The following is a 25383-nucleotide window of genomic DNA, read 5'->3' as shown; positions in this document are numbered from 1 at the left end:
AAGTTTTATTGTACAGTGAATTTTATTGTACAGTGAGTTTTATTGTACAGTAAGTGAGTTTTATTGTAGTGAGTTTTATTGTACAGTGAGTTTTATTGTACAGTAAGTGAGTTTTATTGTACAGTAAGTGAGTTTTATTGTACAGTGAGTTTTATTGTACAGTGAGTTTTATTGTACAGTAGGTGAGTTTTATTGTACAGTAAGTGAGTTTTATTGTACAGTGAGTTTTATTGTACAGTAAGTGAGTTTTATTCTACAGTGAGTTTTATTCTACAGTGAGTTTTATTGTACAGTGAGTTTTATTGTACAGTAAGTTTTATTGTACAGTGAGTTTTATTGTACAGTAAGTGAATTTTATTTTACAGTGAGTTTTATTGTACCGTGAGTTTTATTGTACCGTGAGTTTTATTGTACAGTAAGTGAGTTTTATTGTACAGTAAGTGAATTTTATTTTACAGTGAGTTTTATTGTACAGTGAGTTTTATTGTACAGTAAGTGAGTTTTATTGTACAGTGAGTTTTATTGTACAGTAAGTGAGTTTTATTGTACAGTGAGTTTTATTGTACAGTGAGTTTTATTGTACAGTGAGTTTTATTGTACAGTGAGTTTTATTGTACAGTAAGTGAGTTTTATTGTACAGTAAGTGAGTTTTATTGTACAGTAAGTGAGTTTTATTGTACAGTAAGTGAGTTTTATTGTACAGTGAGTTTTATTGTACAGTGAGTTTTATTGTACAGTGAGTTTTATTCTACAGCGAGTTTTATTGTACAGTAAGTGAGTTTTATTCTACAGTAAGTGAGTTTTATTCTACAGCGAGTTTTATTGTACAGTAAGTGAGTTTTATTGTACAGTGAGTTTTATTCTACAGTAAGTTTTATTGTACAGTGAGTTTTATTGTACAGTGAGTTTTATTCTACAGTGAGTTTTATTGTACAGTGAGTTTTGTTCTACAGTGAGTCTTATTGTACAGTGAGTTTTATTGTACAGTAAGTGAGTTTTTATTGTACAGTAAGTGAGTTTTATTGTACAGTGAGTTTTATTGTACAGTAAGTGAGTTTTATTGTACAGTAAGTTTTATTCTACAGTGAGTTTTATTGTACAGTAAGTGAGTTTTTATTGTACAGTGAGTTTTATTGTACAGTAAGTGAGTTTTATTGTACAGTGAGTTTTATTGTACAGTGAGTTTTATTGTACAGTGAGTTTTATTGTACAGTGAGTTTTATTGTACAGTAAGTGAGTTTTATTGTACAGTAAGTGAGTTTTATTGTACAGTGAGTTTTATTGTACAGTGAGTTTTATTGTACAGTAAGTGAGTTTTATTGTACAGTTTTATTGTACAGTAAGTGAGTTTTATTGTACAGTGAGTTTTATTCTACAGTAAGTTTTATTCTACAGTGAGTTTTATTGTACAGCGAGTTATTTTACAGTAATTGAGTTTTATTGTACAGTAAGTTTTATTGTACAGTGAGTTTTATTCTACAGTGAGTTTTATTGTACAGTAAGTGAGTTTTATTCTACAGTAAGTGACTCTTATTCTACAGTAAGTGAGTTTTATTGTACAGTGAGTTTTATTATACAGTGAGTTTTATTGTACAGTGAGTTTTATTCTACAGAAAGTGAGTTTTATTGTAGCAGTGAATTTTATTATACAGTGAGTTTTATTGTACAGTAAGTGAGTTTGATTGTACAGTGAGTTTTATTGTACAGTGAGTTTTATTGTACAGTAAGTGAGTTTTATTGTACAGTAAGTGAGTTATTGTACAGTGAGTTTTATTGTACAGTGAGTTTTATTGTACAGTAAGTGAGTTTTATTGTACAGTAAGTGAGTTTTATTGTACAGTGAGTTTATTGTAGCAGTGAGTTTTATTGTACAGTGAGTTTTATTGTACAGTGAGTGAGTTTTATTGTACAGTGAGTGAGTTTTATTGTACAGTGAGTGAGTTTTATTGTACAGTGAGTGAGTTTTATTGTAACAGTGAGTTTTATTGTACAGTGAGTTATTGTACAGTAAGTTTTATTGTACAGTAAGTTTTATTGTACAGTGAGTTTTATTGTACAGTTAGTTTATTGTACAGTAAGTGAGTTTTATTGTACAGTAAGTGATTTTATTGTAGCAGTGAGTTTTATTGTACAGTGAGTTTTATTGTACAGTGAGTTTTAATTGGTACCGTGAGTTTATTGTTACAGTAAGTGAATTTTATTGTACAGTAAGTGAGTTTTATTGTACAGTGAGTTTTATTGTACAGTGAGTTTTTATTGTACGTGAGTTTTATTGTACAGTAAGTGAATTTTATTGTACAGTAAGTGAGTTTTTATTGTACAGTGAGTTTTATTGTACAGTGAGTGTTATTGTAGCAGTAAGTGAGTTTTATTGTACAGTGAGTGAGTTTTTATTGTACAGTGAGTTTTATTGTACAGTAAGTGAGTTTTATTGTACAGTGAGTTTTATTGTACAGTGAGTTTTATTGTACAGTAAGTGAGTTTTATTGTACAGTAAGTGAGTTTTATTGTACAGTGAGTTTTATTGTACAGTAAGAGAGTTTTATTGTACAGTGAGTTTTATTGTACAGTGAGTTTTATTGTACAGTAAGTGAGTTTTATTGTACAGTGAGTGAGTTTTATTGTACAGTGAGTGAGTTTTATTGTACAGTGAGTGAGTTTTATTGTACAGTGAGTTTTATTGTACAGTAAGTTTTATTGTACAGTGAGTTTTATTGTACAGTGAGTTTTATTGTACAGTAAGTGAGTTTTATTGTACAGTAAGTGAATTTTATTGTACAGTGAGTTTTATTGTACAGTGAGTTTTATTGTACAGTGAGTTTTATTGTACCGTGAGTTTTATTGTACAGTAAGTGAGTTTTATTGTACAGTAAGTGAATTTTATTGTACAGTGAGTTTTATTGTACAGTGAGTTTTATTGTACAGTGAGTTTTATTGTACAGTGAGTTTTATTGTACAGTAAGTGAGTTTTATTGTACAGTAAGTTTTATTGTACAGTAAGTTTTATTGTACAGTGAATTTTATTGTACAGTGAGTTTTATTGTACAGTAAGTGAGTTTTATTGTAGTGAGTTTTATTGTACAGTGAGTTTTATTGTACAGTAAGTGAGTTTTATTGTACAGTAAGTGAGTTTTATTGTACAGTGAGTTTTATTGTACAGTGAGTTTTATTGTACAGTAGGTGAGTTTTATTGTACAGTAAGTGAGTTTTATTGTACAGTGAGTTTTATTGTACAGTAAGTGAGTTTTATTCTACAGTGAGTTTTATTCTACAGTGAGTTTTATTGTACAGTGAGTTTTATTGTACAGTAAGTTTTATTGTACAGTGAGTTTTATTGTACAGTAAGTGAATTTTATTTTACAGTGAGTTTTATTGTACAGTGAGTTTTATTGTACCGTGAGTTTTATTGTACAGTAAGTGAGTTTTATTGTACAGTAAGTGAATTTTATTTTACAGTGAGTTTTATTGTACAGTGAGTTTTATTGTACAGTAAGTGAGTTTTATTGTACAGTGAGTTTTATTGTACAGTAAGTGAGTTTTATTGTACAGTGAGTTTTATTGTACAGTGAGTTTTATTGTACAGTGAGTTTTATTGTACAGTGAGTTTTATTGTACAGTAAGTGAGTTTTATTGTACAGTAAGTGAGTTTTATTGTACAGTAAGTGAGTTTTATTGTACAGTAAGTGAGTTTTATTGTACAGTGAGTTTTATTGTACAGTGAGTTTTATTCTACAGCGAGTTTTATTGTACAGTAAGTGAGTTTTATTCTACAGTAAGTGAGTTTTATTCTACAGCGAGTTTTATTGTACAGTAAGTGAGTTTTATTGTACAGTGAGTTTTATTCTACAGTAAGTTTTATTGTACAGTGAGTTTTATTGTACAGTGAGTTTTATTCTACAGTGAGTTTTATTGTACAGTGAGTTTTGTTCTACAGTGAGTCTTATTGTACAGTGAGTTTTATTGTACAGTAAGTGAGTTTTATTGTACAGTAAGTGAGTTTTATTGTACAGTGAGTTTTATTCTACAGTGAGTTTTATTGTTCAGTAAGTGAGTTTTATTGTACAGTGAGTTTTATTGTACAGTAAGTGAGTTTTATTGTACAGTGAGTTTTATTGTACAGTGAGTTTTATTGTACAGTGAGTTTTATTGTACAGTGAGTTTTATTGTACAGTGAGTTTTATTGTACAGTAAGTGAGTTTTATTGTACAGTTTTATTGTACAGTAAGTGAGTTTTATTGTACAGTGAGTTTTATTGTACAGTGAGTTTTATTGTACAGTAAGTGAGTTTTATTGTACAGTTTTATTGTACAGTAAGTGAGTTTTATTGTACAGTGAGTTTTATTCTACAGTAAGTTTTATTCTACAGTGAGTTTTATTGTACAGCGAGTTATTTTACAGTAATTGAGTTTTATTGTACAGTAAGTTTTATTGTACAGTGAGTTTTATTCTACAGTGAGTTTTATTGTACAGTAAGTGAGTTTTTATTCTACAGTAAGTGACTCTTATTCTACAGTAAGTGAGTTTTATTGTACAGTGAGTTTTATTATACAGTGAGTTTTATTGTACAGTGAGTTTTATTCTACAGAAAGTGAGTTTTATTGTACAGTGAATTTTATTATACAGTGAGTTTGATTGTACAGTAAGTGAGTTTGATTGTACAGTGAGTTTTATTGTACAGTGAGTTTTATTGTACAGTAAGTGAGTTTTATTGTACAGTAAGTGAGTTATTGTACAGTGAGTTTTATTGTACAGTGAGTTTTATTGTACAGTAAGTGAGTTTTATTGTACAGTAAGTGAGTTTTATTGTACAGTGAGTTTTATTGTACAGTGAGTTTTATTGTACAGTGAGTTTTATTGTACAGTGAGTTTTATTGTACAGTAAGTGAGTTTTATTGTACAGTGAGTGAGTTTTATTGTACAGTGAGTGAGTTTTATTGTACAGTGAGTGAGTTTTATTGTACAGTGAGTTTTATTGTACAGTGAGTTATTGTACAGTAAGTTTTATTGTACAGTAAGTTTTATTGTACAGTGAGTTTTATTGTACAGTTAGTTTTATTGTACAGTAAGTGAGTTTTATTGTACAGTGAGTGAATTTTATTGTACAGTGAGTTTTATTGTACAGTGAGTTTTATTGTACAGTGAGTTTTATTGTACCGTGAGTTTTATTGTACAGTAAGTGAGTTTTATTGTACAGTAAGTGAATTTTATTGTACAGTGAGTTTTATTGTACAGTGAGTTTTATTGTACAGTGAGTGTTATTGTACAGTAAGTGAGTTTTATTGTACAGTGAGTGAGTTTTATTGTACAGTGAGTTTTATTGTACAGTAAGTGAGTTTTATTGTACAGTGAGTTTTATTGTACAGTAAGTGAGTTTTATTGTACAGTAAGTGAGTTTTATTGTACAGTGAGTTTTATTGTACAGTAAGAGAGTTTTATTGTACAGTGAGTTTTATTGTACAGTGAGTTTTATTGTACAGTAAGTGAGTTTTATTGTACAGTGAGTGAGTTTTATTGTACAGTGAGTGAGTTTTATTGTACAGTGAGTGAGTTTTATTGTACAGTGAGTGAGTTTTATTGTACAGTGAGTTTTATTGTACAGTGAGTTTTATTGTACAGTAAGTTTTATTGTACAGTGAGTTTTATTGTACAGTGAGTTTTATTGTACAGTAAGTGAGTTTTATTGTACAGTAAGTGAATTTTATTGTACAGTGAGTTTTATTGTACAGTGAGTTTTATTGTACAGTGAGTTTTATTGTACCGTGAGTTTTATTGTACAGTAAGTGAGTTTTATTGTACAGTAAGTGAATTTTATTGTACAGTGAGTTTTATTGTACAGTGAGTTTTATTGTACAGTGAGTTTTATTGTACAGTAAGTGAGTTTTATTGTACAGTGAGTTTTATTGTACAGTGAGTGAGTTTTATTGTACAGTGGGTTTTATTGTACAGTGAGTTTTATTGTACAGTAAGTGAGTTTTATTGTACAGTAAGTTTTATTGTACAGTAAGTGAGTTTTATTGTACAGTGAATTTTATTGTACAGTGAGTTTTATTGTACAGTAAGTGAGTTTTATTGTACAGTGAGTTTTATTGTACAGTGAGTTTTATTGTACAGTAAGTGAGTTTTATTGTACAGTGAGTTTTATTGTACAGTGAGTTTTATTGTACAGTAGGTGAGTTTTATTGTACAGTAAGTGAGTTTTATTGTACAGTGAGTTTTATTGTACAGTAAGTGAGTTTTATTCTACAGTGAGTTTTATTCTACAGTTTTATTCTACAGTGAGTTTTATTGTACAGTGAGTTTTATTGTACAGTAAGTTTTATTGTACAGTGAGTTTTATTGTACAGTAAGTGAATTTTATTTTACAGTGAGTTTTATTGTACAGTGAGTTTTATTGTACCGTGAGTTTTATTGTACAGTAAGTGAGTTTTATTGTACAGTAAGTGAATTTTATTTTACAGTGAGTTTTATTGTACAGTAAGTTTTATTGTACAGTAAGTGAGTTTTATTGTACAGTGAGTGAGTTTTATTGTACAGTGAGTTTTATTGTACAGTGAGTTTTATTGTACAGGGAGTTTTATTGTACAGGGAGTTTTATTGTACAGTGAGTTTTATTGTACAGTGAGTTTTATTGTACAGTAAGTGAGTTTTATTGTACAGTAAGTGAGTTTTATTGTACAGTGAGTGAGTTTTATTGTACAGTGAGTTTTATTGTACAGTAAGTGAGTTTTATTGTACAGTGAGTGAGTTTTATTGTACAGTAAGTGAGTTTTATTGTACAGTAAGTGAGTTTTATTGTACAGTGAGTTTTATTGTACAGTGAGTTTTATTCTACAGTAAGTGAGTTTTATTGTACAGTAAGTGAGTTTTATTGTACAGTAAGTGAGTTTTATTGTACAGTAAGTGAGTTTTATTCTACAGTGAGTTTTATTGTACAGTAAGTGAGTTTTATTGTACAGTAAGTGAGTTTTATTCTACAGTGAGTGAGTTTTATTGTACAGTAAGTTTTATTCTACAGTAAGTGAATTTTATTTTACAGTAAAAGAGCAAGTGACGGAGAGTAGTATTTTTTGGTTTGAATTCATTGCAGCTGGAGGGCCGCAGGCTGGAATCCCCTGGCGTATAGAGTTTATGTGGATTGTTACAGTGGACCCCAGAGTCGGCCGTGCAACTCCCAGCACCCAGTGTGAATATTGGCGAGTGTTTTATCTTTGTTCTCTGGACAAATCATTTCGCCGGGGCCATAAAACTGCAGCTTCTGCTTTTTGTGCAACAAGTGTCAGTTGTGAGATTTACACAATATACAACACAAACTGTCATCATTCACTCACAGATTAGGCCCAACTGGATCATCCGCATTATTTTTCCCACCATCAAATCTCAGTCTTGTTTGGCACCGGGGGGGGGGCATTGACTCTCTGAGGAAACCAATGGGGGAGACTCTGATTCTATTTCTCCGACTCCAATAACTTCACTGTCTGATCCTCATTCCTGACAAGAGCAAATTGCTTTATTTTCTGGTGCCTCTAATTTACTGCAGCACAAGCTGAGGGGCACAAGCCGGGGGGCACAATCAATCTCACTACCCCCCCCTGTACTGAAATGTTTTCTGACCCACTTTCTGCTGCAACTTCCTCTCACATCACATTCCAACTGCCAATAACTTTATATGACACTCGCTAACTGCCAGGAGAGCAAAGAGGCCTCAGCGTGTCTCGCCCTGACTCACTCACCGCAGCTTCTGCCCCTGCCGACCCCAGGCCACTCCATAGACATGCCCATTTATTTACCCCAATTCCTGTAACATCATTAAATGGCACAAGAGAAAAGGAAATGTTTGGCCTTCCAACTGCCTCATGGGGCCAGAGCTTCTGCAGCCGTGCTGAACTACTACTCCCACAATCCTCCCAAAGCCCAACAGCAACTAATGAGGCTCCAATTAATACCATGGATGTCAATAAAATAACAGGACTGGCTCCCACCCCATAAACCAGAATCAGCACATTCCAGCCACCGGCTCAGTCTGCAGCCACTTACTATTCTGCCGACTCACCCAGAGGAAACTCTGCTCGTGTTTGATATTCCTCCGACCCCAGATACCAACAAATTGTCCTTAAATACCTCCTATCTCTCTTCCCTTGTACCCCACTTCCTAATGTCAATGTCCAAACTACTTCCTCACACTGTCACTCAATTCCTTTAATTAGCACCACTCCTGTGTCTGCAACTGAAGGGGTTAAATACAAGCTTCCCCCCCATATCATATATGCACCTTATATACAGTATATACCCCCATATCATATATGCACCTTATATACAGTATATACCCCCATATCATATATGCACATAATGTAAGTGTATAATATATAGGCACAGCCCCCCATCTTTCCTCTGTCACCCCCATATCATATATGCACATAATGTAAGTGTATAATATATAGGCACAGCCCCCCATCTTTCCCCTGTCACCCCCATATCATATATGCACATAATGTAAGTGTATAATATATAGGCACAGCCCCCCATCTTTCCTCTGTCACCCCCATATCATATATGCACATAATGTAAGTGTATAATATATAGGCACAACCCCCCATCTTTCCTCTGTCACCCCCATATCATATATGCACATAATGTAAGTGTATAATATATAGGCACAGCCCCCCATCTTTCCTCTGTCACCCCCATATCATATATGCACATAATGTAAGTGTATAATATATAGGCACAGCCCCCCATCTTTCCCCTGTCACCCCCATATCATATATGCACATAATGTAAGTGTATAATATATAGGCACAGCCCCCCATCTTTCCTCTGTCACCCCAAAATACAACTTTTCTGTTTGGAATGTACAGATAATGAACAAGAGCAGGTTTTCTCTACTTGCCCAACACTGACTCCCAGTGGCCACAGAAGGTACAGGGAGTTTGTGAGTTGACATGTGGAAATACGGGCGGAATTTCATGTAAATGAGCCGGTGAGTGAGCGGCGCGTCCCGTTACAAATACACGTTATTGTCACAAGGTGCTTTATTGAAAGAACCATTTTCTTCTGGCAGAACTAGTGAAAATTGTGGGGAAATTCTAACATTTACAACAAAGCAAGTTTTTATGCTAAAATACAAAGAATAAAAAAGACAAAATCGACTCTACAGTTAAGTTTCATATTATAAAAATATATTACAAATCTGCGGGATTATTTACAAGCGAGCGTGGGAATAGCGGCGACCTGCGGACACGGGTTTCTCATTCATAAAAATGGAACAAACGGCTTTTTCTAGAAATAAATCAAAATAGAATTTTACATCTATAAAAGCAGCCGCCGTGGTCACATGGTTTCGCAGAGGGTGAAGGAGTCACATGACTGCGACACCAGGTTGATCATTAGAAGTAATAGTTATCACATAAGGACATAGATAATAATGGGGGGCTGTCTGTAACCCTTTACTAACTGCCATTGTGTGGGAAGCAGAAAAATCAATGCGCAACTCCCAGTAACCCCTGACACAGCTGAGACTTGTAGTTGTGCACCTGGATGTCCAGACACAGAAGGGGCGTGTCCTATGAATGACAGCTGCCCCAGCCAATGAGCGAGCAAAAGTGCATTTCTGAAAGGCCAATCAGTGTTGGACGCCGCAGGATCACCTCATGGATCAGGTGACTGGATTCTAATGAACGAAAGCAAACGATGTACAAGGTAAGACATTGCAGCGTCACTAATGGAAGTGGGGGAATGTGGGGGTTCTGCACAAAACTCAGATAAATAGCCTGACGCATTTGCAACTACACTACGGCACAATGGCCCCCTCTCCTTCTCTGCACCTCTGCCGGCACCAGCCTGGAACAAAAAGGGAAATGCACAGTCAGCTCCAAATTCAATTCTACGACCCTCGTTATCCCCACATGCAATCATTAAAGGAGAACTAAACCCTAAAAATGAATGTGACTAAAAATGTCCTATTTTCTATAGTGAACTTATTGCAGGAGGCTAAAGTTTGAGCTTGTCAATAGCAGCAATGATCCAGGACTTCAAACTTGTCACAGGGGGTCACCATCTTGGAAAGTGTCTGTGACACTCACATGCTCAGTGGGCTCTGATTGGCTGTTGAGAAGCTAAGCTTAGGGCTCGTCACTAATTATCCAGCAGCAGAAAATGAGCTTCCCTGGCTGTAATATAAGCTGATGCTACAGGTTTGCTGATTATTCAATTCTGATGCTAATTGCACTGGTTTCTGTGCTGCCATGTAGTAATTATGTGTATTAATTACTAATCAGCCTTATATTGTGACATTTCTATTCTATGTGTACTGTATATTGTGAGTGGCTCCCTAAGCTCAGTAAGTGACAGCAGCACAGAGCATGTGAATCAGTGAATCAGCAGAAAAGAAGATGGGGAGCTACTGGGGCATCTTTGGAGACACAGATCTTTACTGCTAAAGGGCTGTGGTTGCCTTGGGCTGGTACAGAAGCACAAAACATCATGTACAACATTTCTACCTACTTCTTTAGTTAGGCTTTAGTTCTCCTTTACTTTTCCAATTGAGTTGTTTTCAGATTATTGGCCAGAAATAAAGACAATTGCTTTCTATTTTTTTACAATTTTCCCAAATTTTAAGATTGGTGTCTCAGGTGTTTGAGTCTGACAGCTCAGTGATTCAGGGCAGACTCTGAACTGTTACAATTTAACAACAATTAGTTGATCCATTTCTTGGGAGTATTAGTTACTATTGTATCAAGTGCCTGGAATGAAACTCAGAGATTAGACAGAGATAAGAAATGTATCAACTAAATGTTTCAATGTAGAACAGTTTAGAGGGTCAGTGACCCCTTCCCAGAGCTGCTTTAGAAGGGTGGACAATAAGACTTATAGAAAAAAGAAAGTAATTGGAAAAAATTGTCTATTTCTGGTGAACAATCTGAAACCAACTGAATTGAAAAAAAAAAAAAAAAAAAAAAAAAAACTGTTGGAGGGTGAACATCCCCTTTAATGAGGCAAAGTCAAACATGAGGTGCAAACTAATGATCGGGGTCCAGTTTTTCTCAACCCACAAATGGCTGCCCCCCTCCATTTATAGACCCGCCCCCTGCTGATGATGTCACAAAAAGGGCAGGTGCAAGTCTAGAAAAGCAGATGGGGGGAGTGTAAAGTCACAGGCAGAAGCTGTGAGTGAAGTGCAAGTGAGGTGCAAGTGAGGTGCAAGTGATGTGCGGAGGTCAGACTAAACCCACAGGTAAAGCCACAGGTCCTGCGGGTGTCAAACCAGCCCCCCTCACATCACTAGTGCAAACCATTCCATACGAGGGGGCAATAAAGGAGATATCTAATGCAGCACATATATATACTAGGGTTCCAATATAAAGGGGTACAAACCAGCGTGTGTGCCTAAGAGATGTGCTCTTTCAGGGTCCCAATGTGCGTGTTCCTTTTACTGGAATTTCTGTACATTAAGAACAAGGAGAGAGAAAACGTGAGAAACAAGACAATTTCATGCGAGAGCCTGCGTAGGTGCGTAACCATGGCAGCAGCAGCGGCAGCATTTGGGTACCTGTAGATGTTGGGGTCGAGCAGCAAGGCGGTATCTTTGGGCAGTTTGGATAAATGGACGACCTTTGTCTTTTGCTGGTGCCGGTCGCTCTCATTCACCCACACGTCCGGAAGGCTGTGGAGGGGAGACACATAAACGGGTGCTGCTGGAACAGGGAAAGTACTCTGCAGGGGGCGACTATAGGCCACCCAATGGGCAGGCTCTAGGAGAGATACTCAGTACTTACATATCCTCCGGGGTCCAGTGCAGCAGCAGTTTGATTTTGCCTGTCTCCTCTTTCCGCTTAGCGATCACCTGCAGACAAAGCAAATTGCCACCTGAAACTACCGTTACCCACTCCCCAAAATTCTACGCCAAGCCTTGTATGAAACCTCGCTGCCACCCATCACTTGTGCCCTCAGACTGCAAGCTCACTGGCCAAGTCATTTCTACCAACGTATGATCTGCAGGGAAGAAATGACCTAAGGCCGGACACACACCGATACAATTGTACAAAATGAATTGCGGGGCTTCTATGACTATTTTCTATAGATACGGCTCATACGTAAATGTGCTGCACTCACCGTGCTGTGGAAGACCACGCTGTGCCCGTTGCCCAGGCTCTCTATCTGGGCACAGAGATTGAAGCAGATGGCACGGTGCCGTATGGCGTCCAATGTTTGCGCATCAAAGAAGTCGTATGGTCGGGCTGCAATGCAACGGGTAATAGATTAGTGAATAAGGACAATGACCCCACATGCACCCAGTAGAGAGGCGGCCGGAGGAGGAGGAAGAATGAGAGAGGATTCAGATCAAGAAGGAACATCACAGCAGAACAACAGACTTGGTCTCATACGACAGAATTGTATCACTGGTGAGGACCTGACCCCCCTTATGTACTGCGCCATGGAATATGTAGGCACTAGTACCAATGGGGAATATGGGCAGAGAATTGCAGGTTCTGCTGTGATGATCCAGTAAAGTCTGGCACCCACATAAGAGACATCTCTCAGTCCACTTACCTTACTGCCCCATAACATCTAGTCAACTGCCCCATACCCCTCTGTGCCGCTGCCCCTCACCACAGGTCACTCAGCTAAGGGGGGGCAGCAGCATGGGACGGTACTGAGAGTTTCTTCATTGTGGGGGTACAGTTGGCACTTACCTAGGGTGCGTTTCCTTTTGATCTTCAGCTTCTTCTTCCTGTTCAGACCGGCTTTCGATGGCGACTCCTCTTTGGATTTGGAGTGATTGGCCATTTTGGAAGAGTTCTGTTGGCTGAAGTGCGTGGGGACGTGTCGGGCCAACCCTCCCTGGGACGCAAAACTGGCATTGCAGCCGCCAACAACGCACTGTCAATCAAACAAGACTTTAGTACCCGCCTCTTTCCAGTCATTGGCACAACATGGCCACTAAATGCCACCCATCCCATCAATACGTATAACCCCCTGCACCCTATCCGAGTAAGCTCAAAATCACAGGGTGACCCAATCACCATGGAGTGTACCTGTTGTGCATAAAGGAGCCTCCCTCCTCCCGCCATAAAAGGGCTGACTTATTAACACTTATTTGGTCTGCTCCCCCGTGCCCCCCTAACTCTCCTCTCCTGGGCACTGCTTTGTAGTAGCGCTATAGTATCTGTGCACTCGTTATATAGTAACTATATACTGAATATTGCGCTGTTATATTGTATCTATGGTATGGTAAATGGCTCACTCTCTATTTTATCTATATACCTAAGGCCAGAGCAGAAGAGAAGATGGGGGGCAAGTTTGGGGGTGCAGATCATGACGGTTAATTGGCCGTTGGGGGGCAGGTGCAGGAGCAGACAAATCGTTGGATAATTCTCAGCTGAGGTTTACTTCTCCTTTAAATTCAGTGGTTTGGCCCCTGTATCTGAAGTATTTGTACCCACCCCCTGATGATGAGGGGGTGGGGCTTTTGACTGACAGGCCAATTCCCCAAATACCTTGAAGGGTTTGTCTCCGCTGTGGGTGAGCATGTGCCTCTGCAGCCAGCTGTGACTAGTCGAGGGGGTGTTGTACACCTTGCAGCCCTTCCAGTAGCACACGTACACCTGTAATAAACACACGTACGCCTGTAATAAACACACGTACGCCTGTAATAAACACACGTACGCCTGTAATAAACACACGTACGCCTGTAATACACACACACGTACGCCTGTAATACACACACACGTACGCCTGTAATACACACACACGTACACCTGTAATAAACACACGTACGCCTGTAATAAACACACGTACGCCTGTAATAAACACACGTACGCCTGTAATAAACACACGTACACCTGTAATAAACACACGTACACCTGTAATACACACACACGTACACCTGTAATAAACACACGTACACCTGTAATAAACACACGCATACACCTGTAATAAACACACGCATACACCTGTAATAAACACACGTACGCCTGTAATAAACACACGTACGCCTGTAATAAACACACGTACGCCTGTAATAAACACACAGGTACACCTGTAATACACACACGTACACCTGTAATACACACACGTACACCTGTAATACACAAGTACACCTGTAATACACACACGTACACCTGTAATAAACACACGTACACCTGTAATACACACACGTACACCTGTAATAAACACACGTACACCTGTAATAAACACACACGTACACCTGTAATAAACACACACGTACACCTGTAATAAACACACACGTACACCTGTAATAAACACACGTACGCCTGTAATAAACACACGTACGCCTGTAATAAACACACGTACGCCTGTAATAAACACACGTACGCCTGTAATAAACACACGTACGCCTGTAATAAACACACGTACGCCTGTAATAAACACACGTACGCCTGTAATAAACACACGTACACCTGTAATAAACACACAGGTACACCTGTAATACACACACACGTACACCTGTAATACACACACACGTACACCTGTAATACACACACACGTACACCTGTAATAAACACACGTACACCTGTAATAAACACACGTACACCTGTAATAAACACACGCATACACCTGTAATAAACACACGTACGCCTGTAATAAACACACGTACGCCTGTAATAAACACACATACGCCTGTAATAAACACACGTACGCCTGTAATAAACACACGTACGCCTGTAATAAACACACGCATACACCTGTAATAAACACACGTACACCTGTAATAAACACACACGTACTCCTGTAATACACACACGTACACCTGTAATACACACACACGTACACCTGTAATACACACACGTACACCTGTAATAAACACACGTACACCTGTAATAAACACACACGTACACCTGTAATAAACACACACGTACACCTGTAATAAACACACACGTACACCTGTAATAAACACACACGTACACCTGTAATAAACACACACGTACACCTGTAATACACACACGTACACCTGTAATACACACACGTACACCTGTAATACACACACGTACACCTGTAATAAACACACGTACACCTGTAATAAACACACGTACACCTGTAATAAACACACGTACACCTGTAATAAACACACGTACACCTGTAATAAACACACACGTACACCTGTAATAAACACACACGTACACCTGTAATAAACACACGTACACCTGTAATAAACACACGCATACACCTGTAATAAACACACGTACACCTGTAATAAACACACACGTACTCCTGTAATACACACACGTACACCTGTAATACACACACACGTACACCTGTAATACACACACGTACACCTGTAATAAACACACGTACACCTGTAATAAACACACGTACACCTGTAATAAACACACACGTACACCTGTAATAAACACACACGTACACCTGTAATAAACACACGTACACCTGTAATAAACACACACATACACCTGTAATAAACACACGTACACCTGTAATAAACACACGCGTACACCTGTAATAAACACACGTACACCTGTAATAAACACACGTACACCTGTAATACACACACGTACACCTGTAATACACACACGTACACCTGTAATAAACACACACGTACACCTGTAATAAACACACACGTACACCTGTAATAAACACACGTACACCTGTAATAAACACACGCGTACACCTGTAATAAACACACGTACACCTGTAATAAACACACGTACACCTGTAATACACACACGTACACCTGTAATACACACACGTACACCTGTAATAAACACACACGTACACCTGTAATAAACACACGTACACCTGTAATAAACACACGTACACCTGTAATAAACACACGTACACCTGTAATAAACACACGTACACCTGTAATAAACACACGTACACCTGTAATACACACACGTACACCTGTAATAAACACACGTACACCTGTAATAAACACACGTACACCTGTAATAAACACACACGTACACCTGTAATACACACACGTACACCTGTAATAAACACACACGTACACCTGTAATAAACACACACGTACACCTGTAATACACACACACGTACACCTGTAATACACACACACGTACACCTGTAATACACACACGTACACCTGTAATAAACACACGTACGCCTGTAATAAACACACGTACGCCTGTAATACACACACGTACACCTGTAATATGAACACGTGCGCCTTTAATACACACACACACACACCTGTAACACACACACACAAACACTTGTAACACATGTATGCCTGTAACACAGACAAGTACACCTGCAACACACACACACACGTATGCCTGCAACACACACACACACGTGTACCTGCAACACACACACACACACACGTACGCCTGCAACACACAGACACATACGCCTGCAACACACACGTGTACCTGCAACACACACACACACACACACGTACGCCTGCAACACACAGACACATACGCCTGCAACACACACACACGTGTACTCCTGCAACACACACACGTGTACGCCTGCAACACACACACGTGTACGCCTGCAACACACACACGTGTACGCCTGCAACACACACACGTACGCCTGCAACACACACACACGCGTACGCCTGCAACACACACACGCGTACGCCTGCAACACACACACGCGTACGCCTGCAACACACACACGCGTACGCCTGCAACACACACACGCATGCAACACACACACGCGTACGCCTGCAACACACACACACGCGTACGCCTGCAACACACACACACACGTGTACGCCTGCAACACACACACATGTGTACGCCTGCAACACGCGTACGCCTGCAACACGCGTACGCCTGCAACACGCGTACACCTGCAACACGCGTACGCCTGCAACACGCGTACGCCTGCAACACGCGTACGCCTGCAACACGCGTACATTTATAATAAACACAAGCACTGCTTGATAAAGGGGCTTGCTCACTAATAAAGAGGAAGGGTTTACCCTGCTAATTCACCTGTCGAGTGCCAGTGTTTCCTAATTTCTATGTTACACACATGTGCCTGTTACACCCACATGCACGCCTGTAACGCACACACATAACATGCCTGTAACGTACGTACACCTGTAACACACACCTATAATAAGCACACCTGCCTGTAATACACACACTGTACACCTGTAATACATGCCCCCACGTCACACTCTTCCATACGGATCAATGCAAATACACACACACACACCTCCGACCCCCCTCCCAGGCAATCGCTCTGCCCCCTCCCGGGAACTTACCCCTCCATGTTGCCCGTCCACGTGGATAGAGCGAATGTGGTCGGCGAGGTCGGGGCTGCAGGAGAAGGGGGTCTGGCAGTGGTCCCAGCAGCAGCTGTACGACAGGTTCTTATTGGCTGAGCCTCCGTTCATCATGGCGGGAGTGGAACGCCCACTGGAGACCGTACTGTCCACGTCCATGAGAGTGCTGCTAATGCTGAGGAGACATGACAATGTGTATCAGTCTATGAGAGTGCTGCTAATGCTGGGAGGAGACATGACAATGTGTATCAGTCTATGAGAGTGCTGCTAATGCTGGGAGGAGACATGACAATGTGTATCAGTCTATGAGAGTGCTGCTAATGCTGGGAGGAGACATAACAATGTGTATCAGTCTATGAGAGTGCTGCTAATGCTGGGACGAGACATGACAATGTGTATCAGTCTATGAGAGTGCTGCTAATGCTGGGAGTAGACATGACAATGTGTATCAATCTATGAGAGTGCTGCTAATGCTGGGAGGAGACATGACAATGTGTATCAGTCTATGAGAGTGCTGCTAATACTGGGAGGAGACATAACAATGTGTATCAGTCTATGAGAGTGCTGCTAATGCTGGGAGGAGACATGACAATGTGTATCAGTCTATGAGAGTGCTGCTAATGCTGGGACGAGACATGACAATGTGTATCAGTCTATGAGAGTGCTGCTAATGCTGGGACGAGACATGACAATGTGTATCAGTCTAAGAGTGCTGCTAATACTGGGAGGAGACATAACAATGTGTATCAGTCTATGAGAGTGCTGCTAATGCTGGGACGAGACATGACAATGTGTATCAGTCTATGAGAGTGCTGCTAATGCTGGGAGGAGACATGACAATGTGTATCAGTCTATGAGAGTGCTGCTAATGCTGGGAGGAGACATAACAATGTGTATCAGTCTATGAGAGTGCTGCTAATGCTGAGGAGACATGACAATGTGTATCAGTCTATGAGAGTGCTGCTAATGCTGGGAGGAGACATGACAATGTGTATCAGTCTATGAGAGTGCTGCTAATGCTGAGGAGACATGACAATGTGTATCAGTCTATGAGAGTGCTGCTAATGCTGGGAGGAGACATAACAATGTGTATCAGTCTATGAGAGTGCTGCTAATGCTGAGGAGACATGACAATGTGTATCAGTCTATGAGAGTGCTGCTAATGCTGGGAGGAGACATGACAATGTGTATCAGTCTATGAGAGTGCTGCTAATGCTGGGACGAGACATAACAATGTGTATCAGTCTATGAGAGTGCTGCTAATGCTGGGAGGAGACATGACAATGTGTATCAGTCTATGAGAGTGCTGCTAATGCTGGAGAGACATAACAATGTGTATCAGTCTATGAGAGTGCTGCTAATGCTGAGGAGACATGACAATGTGTATCAGTCTATGAGAGTGCTGCTAATGCTGGGAGGAGACATGACAATGTGTATCAGTCTATGAGAGTGCTGCTAATACTGGGAGGAGACATAACAATGTGTATCAGTCTATGAGAGTGCTGCTAATGCTGGGAGGAGACATGACAATGTGTATCAGTCTATGAGAGTGCTGCTAATGCTGGGACGAGACATGACAATGTGTATCAGTCTATGAGAGTGCTGCTAATGCTGGGACGAGACATGACAATGTGTATCAGTCTATGAGAGTGCTGCTAATACTGGGAGGAGACATAACAATGTGTATCAGTCTATGAGAGTGCTGCTAATGCTGGGACGAGACATGACAATGTGTATCAGTCTATGAGAGTGCTGCTAATGCTGGGAGGAGACATGACAATGTGTATCAGTCTATGAGAGTGCTGCTAATGCTGAGGAGACATGACAATGTGTATCAGTCTATGAGAGTGCTGCTAATGCTGGGACGAGACATAACAATGTGTATCAGTCTATGAGAGTGCTGCTAATGCTGGGAGGAGACATGACAATGTGTATCAGTCTATGAGAGTGCTGCTAATGCTGGGAGGAGACATAACAATGTGTATCAGTCTATGAGAGTGCTGCTAATGCTGAGGAGACATGACAATGTGTATCAGTCTATGAGAGTGCTGCTAATGCTGGGAGGAGACATAACAATGTGTATCAGTCTATGAGAGTGCTGCTAATGCTGAGGAGACATGACAATGTGTATCAGTCTATGAGAGTGCTGCTAATGCTGGGAGGAGACATGACAATGTGTATCAGTCTATGAGAGTGCTGCTAATACTGGGAGGAGACATAACAATGTGTATCAGTCTATGAGAGTGCTGCTAATGCTGGGACGAGACATGACAATGTGTATCAGTCTATGAGAGTGCTGCTAATGCTGGGACGAGACATGACAATGTGTATCAGTCTATGAGAGTGCTGCTAATACTGGGAGGAGACATAACAATGTGTATCAGTCTATGAGAGTGCTGCTAATGCTGGGAGGAGACATAACAATGTGCATCAGTCTATGAGAGTGCTGCTAATGCTGGGAGGAGACATGACAATGTGTATCAGTCTATGAGAGTGCTGCTAATACTGGGAGGAGACATGACAATGTGTATCAGTCCATGAGAGTGCTGCTAATGCTGGGAGGAGACATGACAATGTGTATCAGTCTATGAGAGTGCTGCTAATGCTGGGAGGAGACATAATGTGTATCAGTCTATGAGAGTGCTGCTAATGCTGGGAGGAGACATGACAATGTGTATCAGTCTATGAGAGTGCTGCTAATGCTGGGAGGAGACATAACAATGTGTATCAGTCTATGAGAGTGCTGCTAATGCTGGGAGGAGACATAACAATGTGTATCAGTCTATGAGAGTGCTGCTAATGCTGGGAGGAGACATGACAATGTGTATCAGTCTATGAGAGTGCTGCTAATACTGGGAGGAGACATAACAATGTGTATCAGTCTATGAGAGTGCTGCTAATGCTGGGAGGAGACATAACAATGTGTATCAGTCTATGAGAGTGCTGCTAATGCTGGGAGGAGACATGACAATGTGTATCAGTCTATGAGAGTGCTGCTAATGCTGGGAGGAGACATGACAATGTGTATCAGTCTATGAGAGTGCTGCTAATGCTGGGAGGAGACATGACAATGTGTATCAGTCTATGAGAGTGCTGCTAATACTGGGAGGAGACATGACAATGTGTATCAGTCTATGAGAGTGCTGCTAATGCTGGGAGGAGACATGACAATGTGTATCAGTCTATGAGAGTGCTGCTAATGCTGGGAGGAGACATGACAATGTGTATCAGTCTATGAGAGTGCTGCTAATGCTGGGACGAGACATAACAATGTGTATCAGTCTATGAGAGTGCTGCTAATGCTGGGAGGAGACATGACAATGTGTATCAGTCTATGAGAGTGCTGTTAATGCTGAGGAGACATGACAATGTGTATCAGTCTATGAGAGTGCTGCTAATACTGGGAGGAGACATAACAATGTGTATCAGTCTATGAGAGTGCTGCTAATACTGGGAGGAGACATGACAATGTGTATCAGTCTATGAGAGTGCTGCTAATGCTGGGAGGAGACATAACAATGTGTATCAGTCTATGAGAGTGCTGCTAATACTGGGAGGAGACATGACAATGTGTATCAGTCTATGAGAGTGCTGCTAATGCTGGGAGGAGACATGACAATGTGTATCAGTCTATGAGAGTGCTGCTAATGCTGGGAGGAGACATGACAATGTGTATCAGTCTATGAGAGTGCTGCTAATGCTGGGAGGAGACATAACAATGTGTATCAGTCTATGAGAGTGCTGCTAATGCTGGGACGAGACATGACAATGTGTATCAGTCCATGACCATCATGTTATATCATTTCATGTCTGCTGCAAAAAACTAATATATACTGGGGCAACAAAAACCATGAATTTTGTAAAAGCTAATTTTAGTGCCTTGAGGGCTGCCCTACAGAGTATTGATTGGGGCATTAGGTTTTCAGCTAAAAACACAGAACAGAAATGGTTGTCCTTTAAAATGATATTAAATCATTACTGTTCTCAATTTATTCCCTCAATGACTAAACGTAGAAGCTCTAAGAATCATCCTGTGTGGCTTAATACAGAAGTAAAGAAGTTAATGGGAAAGAAGAGAAAGGCATTTAATAACTACAAATCTGTAGGGACAGAAGCTGCATTTGATGAATATAAACACTGTAATAAATGTTGTAAATCAGCAATCCGGAAGGCTAAGAAAGGAAATGAAGAGTTAATTGCGGTGGAGGTGAAAACTAACCCTAAAAAGTTTTTTAAATCTATTAATAGTAAAAAGATGCAGGTTGAGAGTGTTGCTCCATTAAATAATGGTACCAGTCTGGTTGTAACAGATACAGATAAGGCAAATGTGTTAAATCAGTTCTTTTCTTCAGTGTATACAATAGAGGAGTGTGAGTTCCCAGGCTCACTTTATAGCTGCACTAATGGTTCAGCTCAATCTAGTCAGTGGCTGACTCAGGATATGATTCATAAAGCTTTAATACAAATTAATGTAAACAAGGCTCCAGGGCCTGATGGCATACACCCCCGGGTTCTAAGAGAGCTTAGTTCAGTTTTAGACCAGCCCTTATTTCTGATTTTCTCAGATTCACTGTCATCTGGTATGGTGCCTATGGATTGGAGAAAAGCTGATGTTATTCCAATATTTAAAAAGGGATTACGATCTCAGCCTGGTAATTATAGGCCAGTAAGTCTGACATCTGTGGTGGGCAAATTATTTGAAGGTTTGTTAAGGGGTCACATTCAAAACATTGTCCTAGTGAATGTCATTATGAGCAACAATCAGCATGACTTTATGAAGGATAGGTCATGTCAGACGAATTTGAGGTAAGTAAGATGCTGGACAGTGGGGGGGCAGTAGATCTATTTGGATTTTGCCAAAGCGTTTGATACTGTGCCCCACAAACGACTGCTTTCTAAACTAAGGTCTGTTGGGCTTAATGAAGTCGTTTGCACATGGATAGGAAACTGGCTACAGGATCGGGTACAGAGGGTGGTTGTTAATGGGACATTCTCTACTTGGAGTAAGGTTCTTAGTGGGGTCCCCCAGGGCTCAGTATTGGGTCCACTTTTATTTAACTTGTTCATTAATGACTTAGGGGAGGGTATTGTAAGTAATGTATCAGTGTTTGCAGATGAGACAAAACTATCAGCCCAATTAATTCCATCCAGGATGTGGCACTTGCAACAGGATCTTGACTAACTGGCAATCTGGGCAGCTAAGTGGCAAATGAGATTCAATGTTGATAAATGTAAAGTCCTGCACCTGGGATGTAACAATATCCACTTATACCCTTAATGGGACTGCACTAGGCAAATCCATAATGGAGACGGAGCTTGGAGTCCTTGTAGATGATAAACTTGTCTGTAGCAAGCAATGCCAGTCAGCAGCATCAAGGGCAAATAAGGTCTTGACTTGTATTAAATGGGGCAGAGAGTCACGGGAGGAGGGGGTCCACTGTATAGAGCACTGGTAAGGCCCCATCTAGAATATGCCCTACAGTTTTGGTCTCCATCACTCAAACAGGACATTATTGTATTAGAGAGGGGACAGAGAAGGGCAACTAAGCTGGTAAAGGAAAATCTTAGCTATGAGGAAAGACTGGCCAAATTGGGATGTCACTCTGGAGAAGAGGCGCTTAAGGGAGATATGATAACTATGTATAAATATATAAGGGATCATATAATAATCTCTCTAATGATTTATTTACCAGTAGGTCTTTCCAGCTGACACAAGGTCACCCATTCCGATTAGAAGAAAAGAGGTTCCTCCTAAATATTGGGAAGTGGTTTGTTACAGTGGAGCTGTGAAGATGTGGAATTGTCTCCCTGAATCATGGTACAGGTTGATACATTAGATAGGTACAAGGAAGGGTCGGATGCTTTATTCACCAGTAGCTCCTCCCAGCAGACAGGAGGGAGCCAATGAGATTAGAGGAGGGAAAGGGGTGTTACAGGGAGAGCTGGGAAGTGAATCAGTGGTACAGGCTGATACATTAGATAGGTACAAGGAAGGGTCGATGCTTTATTCACCAGTAGCTCCTCCCAGCAGACAGGAGGGAGCCAATGAGATTAGAGGAGGGAAAGGGGTGTTACAGGGAGAGCTGGGAAGTGAATCAGTGGTACAGGCTGATACATTAGATAGGTACATAGGAAGGGTCGGATGCTTTATTCACCAGTAGCTCCTCCCAGCAGAAAGAGGGAGCAATGAGATTAGAGGAGGGAAAGGGTGTTCAGGGAGAGCTGGAAGTGATCAGGGGTACAGCCTGATACATTAGATAGGTACAAGGAAGGGTTTAGATGCTTTATTCACCAGTTAGCTCCTCCCAGCAGACAAGAGGGAGCCAATGAGAATAGAGGAGGAAAGGGGTGTTACAGGGAAGCTGGGAAGTGAATCAGGTGTACAGGCTGATACTTAGATAGGTACAAGGAAGGGTCGGATGCTTTATTCACCAGTAGCTCCTCCAGCAGACAGAGGGAGCCAATGAGATTAGAGGAGGGAAAGGGGTGTTACAGGGAGAGCTGGGAAGTGAATCAGGGGTACAGGCTGATACATTAATAGGTACAAGGAAGGGTCGGATGCTTTATTCACCAGTAGCTCCTCCCAGCAGACAGGAGGAGCCAATGAGATTAGAGGAGGGAAAGGGGTGTTACAGGGAAGCTGGGAAGTGAATCAGGGGTACAGGCTGATACATTAGATAGGTATAAGGAAGGGTCGGATGCTTTATTCACCAGTAGCTCCTCCCAGCAGACAGGAGGGAGCCAATGAGATTAGAGGAGGGAAAGGGGTGTTACAGGGAGAGCTGGGAAGTGAATCAGGGGTACAGGCTGATATATTAGATAGGTACAAGGAAGGGTCGGATGCTTTATTCACTAGTAGGAATTTTCCCTCTGAAGAAAATTGGAGAGGCTTCAGATGGTTTTTTTCCTTCCTCTGGATCAACTGGCAGTTAGACAGGTTAAAAAAAAAGGTTGAACTTGATGGACGTGTGTCTTTATATCAAACTCACTATGTTACTATATTATTATATCACTATATTACTATGGAAGTGCTGCTAAAGCTGAGGAGGAGGAGGAGGAGGAGGAGGAGGAGGGAGGAGACATGACAACCCTAATGACACTTTCCAGGAAGGAACTGTCAATCACATCCTGTCCCGCCCACACCGTAACCTGAGCTACAACTACAACTCCCATCATGCTCCCCGGCCCCACACTACATAACTGACTGACCTGTCCTCGGAGTCCATGCGGCTGAGCGGTTCGGCCTCGGACACTGCCAGGCTCCCTGCTCCTCCTCCCCCCTCAGGGCCCTGACTCTCCCGCCCCGACCCGGAACTCCTGCTGCTCTCATCGTCCGCCTCGTCCTCCTCTTCCCCGGCCGGGGGGACCTCGGACTCAGCGGAGCTGCCGGCAGGAGGTGCAGAAGGCTCGGGACACTCACAGGCGGCGGCCATCTTCTCTCAGCTAACAGCGGGGCTTGGGGCGGAGTCCTCGGCAGCACGTGCTACGGCACCCGGGGAGGGACATAGCGGAGTAACAAGCGGAATTCCTGCTGGGCTGGAACGCAGGGCATTCAAGTACATCCCCTTATTAGATGACCAGGCTGCCCCCTAGCGGGGAATCACGTGCCCCACACTCAATCCCTCTGCCCAGAACTGATCTAACTCTCACATAGAGGGAACGTCATCTGACTCTGTAACTACAAACCTCTAATCCCGGCCTTGCCTGTCGTAAAGCGAGACTGCACAGGAAGTACCGGCCCATGAACCCGGAAATACCATTCTAAGTGTTGCGTTTCACTGGGGCTTCCGCAAAGCCTTTCCTGCTGATACTGATACTGTGTCTGTTCTCTCACTCCCCAACTTCTATTGGTCACACTGGAGAATATTCACTATATATAAATATATAAGGGGATATGATCACTATATATAAATATATAAGAGCTATTTGATCACTATATATAAATATATAAGGGGATATGATCACTATATATAAATATATAAGGGGGATATGATCACTATATATAAATATATAAGGGGATATGATCACTATATATAAATATATAAGGAGATATGATCACTATATATAAATATATAAGGGATATGATCACTATATATAAATATATAAGGGGGATATGATCACTATATATAAATATATAAGGGGATATG

At 40.7% G+C, this 25383-nt stretch overlaps 1 protein-coding gene across 2 annotated transcripts; it reads right to left on the bottom strand.

The window, feature by feature from the left end:
* Positions 1-9014: 9014 nt before the first annotated feature.
* Positions 9015-25082, bottom strand: aebp2.S (AE binding protein 2 S homeolog). 2 transcript variants are annotated; one of them, XM_041587613.1, is made up of 9 exons: positions 24446-25082; positions 17216-17411; positions 13494-13622; positions 12690-12876; positions 12109-12233; positions 11772-11839; positions 11546-11659; positions 11371-11437; positions 9015-9837 (listed from the first exon to the last, which is right to left on the bottom strand). In XM_041587613.1, the coding sequence occupies exons 1-8, from the start codon at positions 24667-24669 to the stop codon at positions 11383-11385; spliced, it is 1098 nt and encodes a 365-aa protein (XP_041443547.1). In that variant the 5' UTR covers positions 24670-25082; the 3' UTR covers positions 9015-9837; positions 11371-11382.
* Positions 25083-25383: the final 301 nt, after the last annotated feature.

Source organism: Xenopus laevis, chromosome 3S (assembly GCF_017654675.1).
Source record: "Xenopus laevis strain J_2021 chromosome 3S, Xenopus_laevis_v10.1, whole genome shotgun sequence".
In the NCBI taxonomy this organism is placed as follows: Eukaryota; Metazoa; Chordata; class Amphibia; order Anura; family Pipidae; genus Xenopus; species Xenopus laevis.
This window is presented reverse-complemented; position numbering and strand designations above follow the sequence as displayed.

Coding starts and splice junctions, on each gene's coding strand:
- aebp2.S (XM_041587613.1), bottom strand. CDS start 24,669: ATGGCCGCCGCCTGTGAGTGTCCCGAGCCTTCTGCACCTCCTGCCGGC. Junction 13,623..17,215: donor TGGACGGGCAACATGGAGGG/GTAAGTTCCCGG, acceptor TGTTTATTACAG/GCGTACGTGTGTTTATTACA. Junction 11,438..11,545: donor CTCGACCCCAACATCTACAG/GTACCCAAATGC, acceptor CTTAATGTACAG/AAATTCCAGTAAAAGGAACA.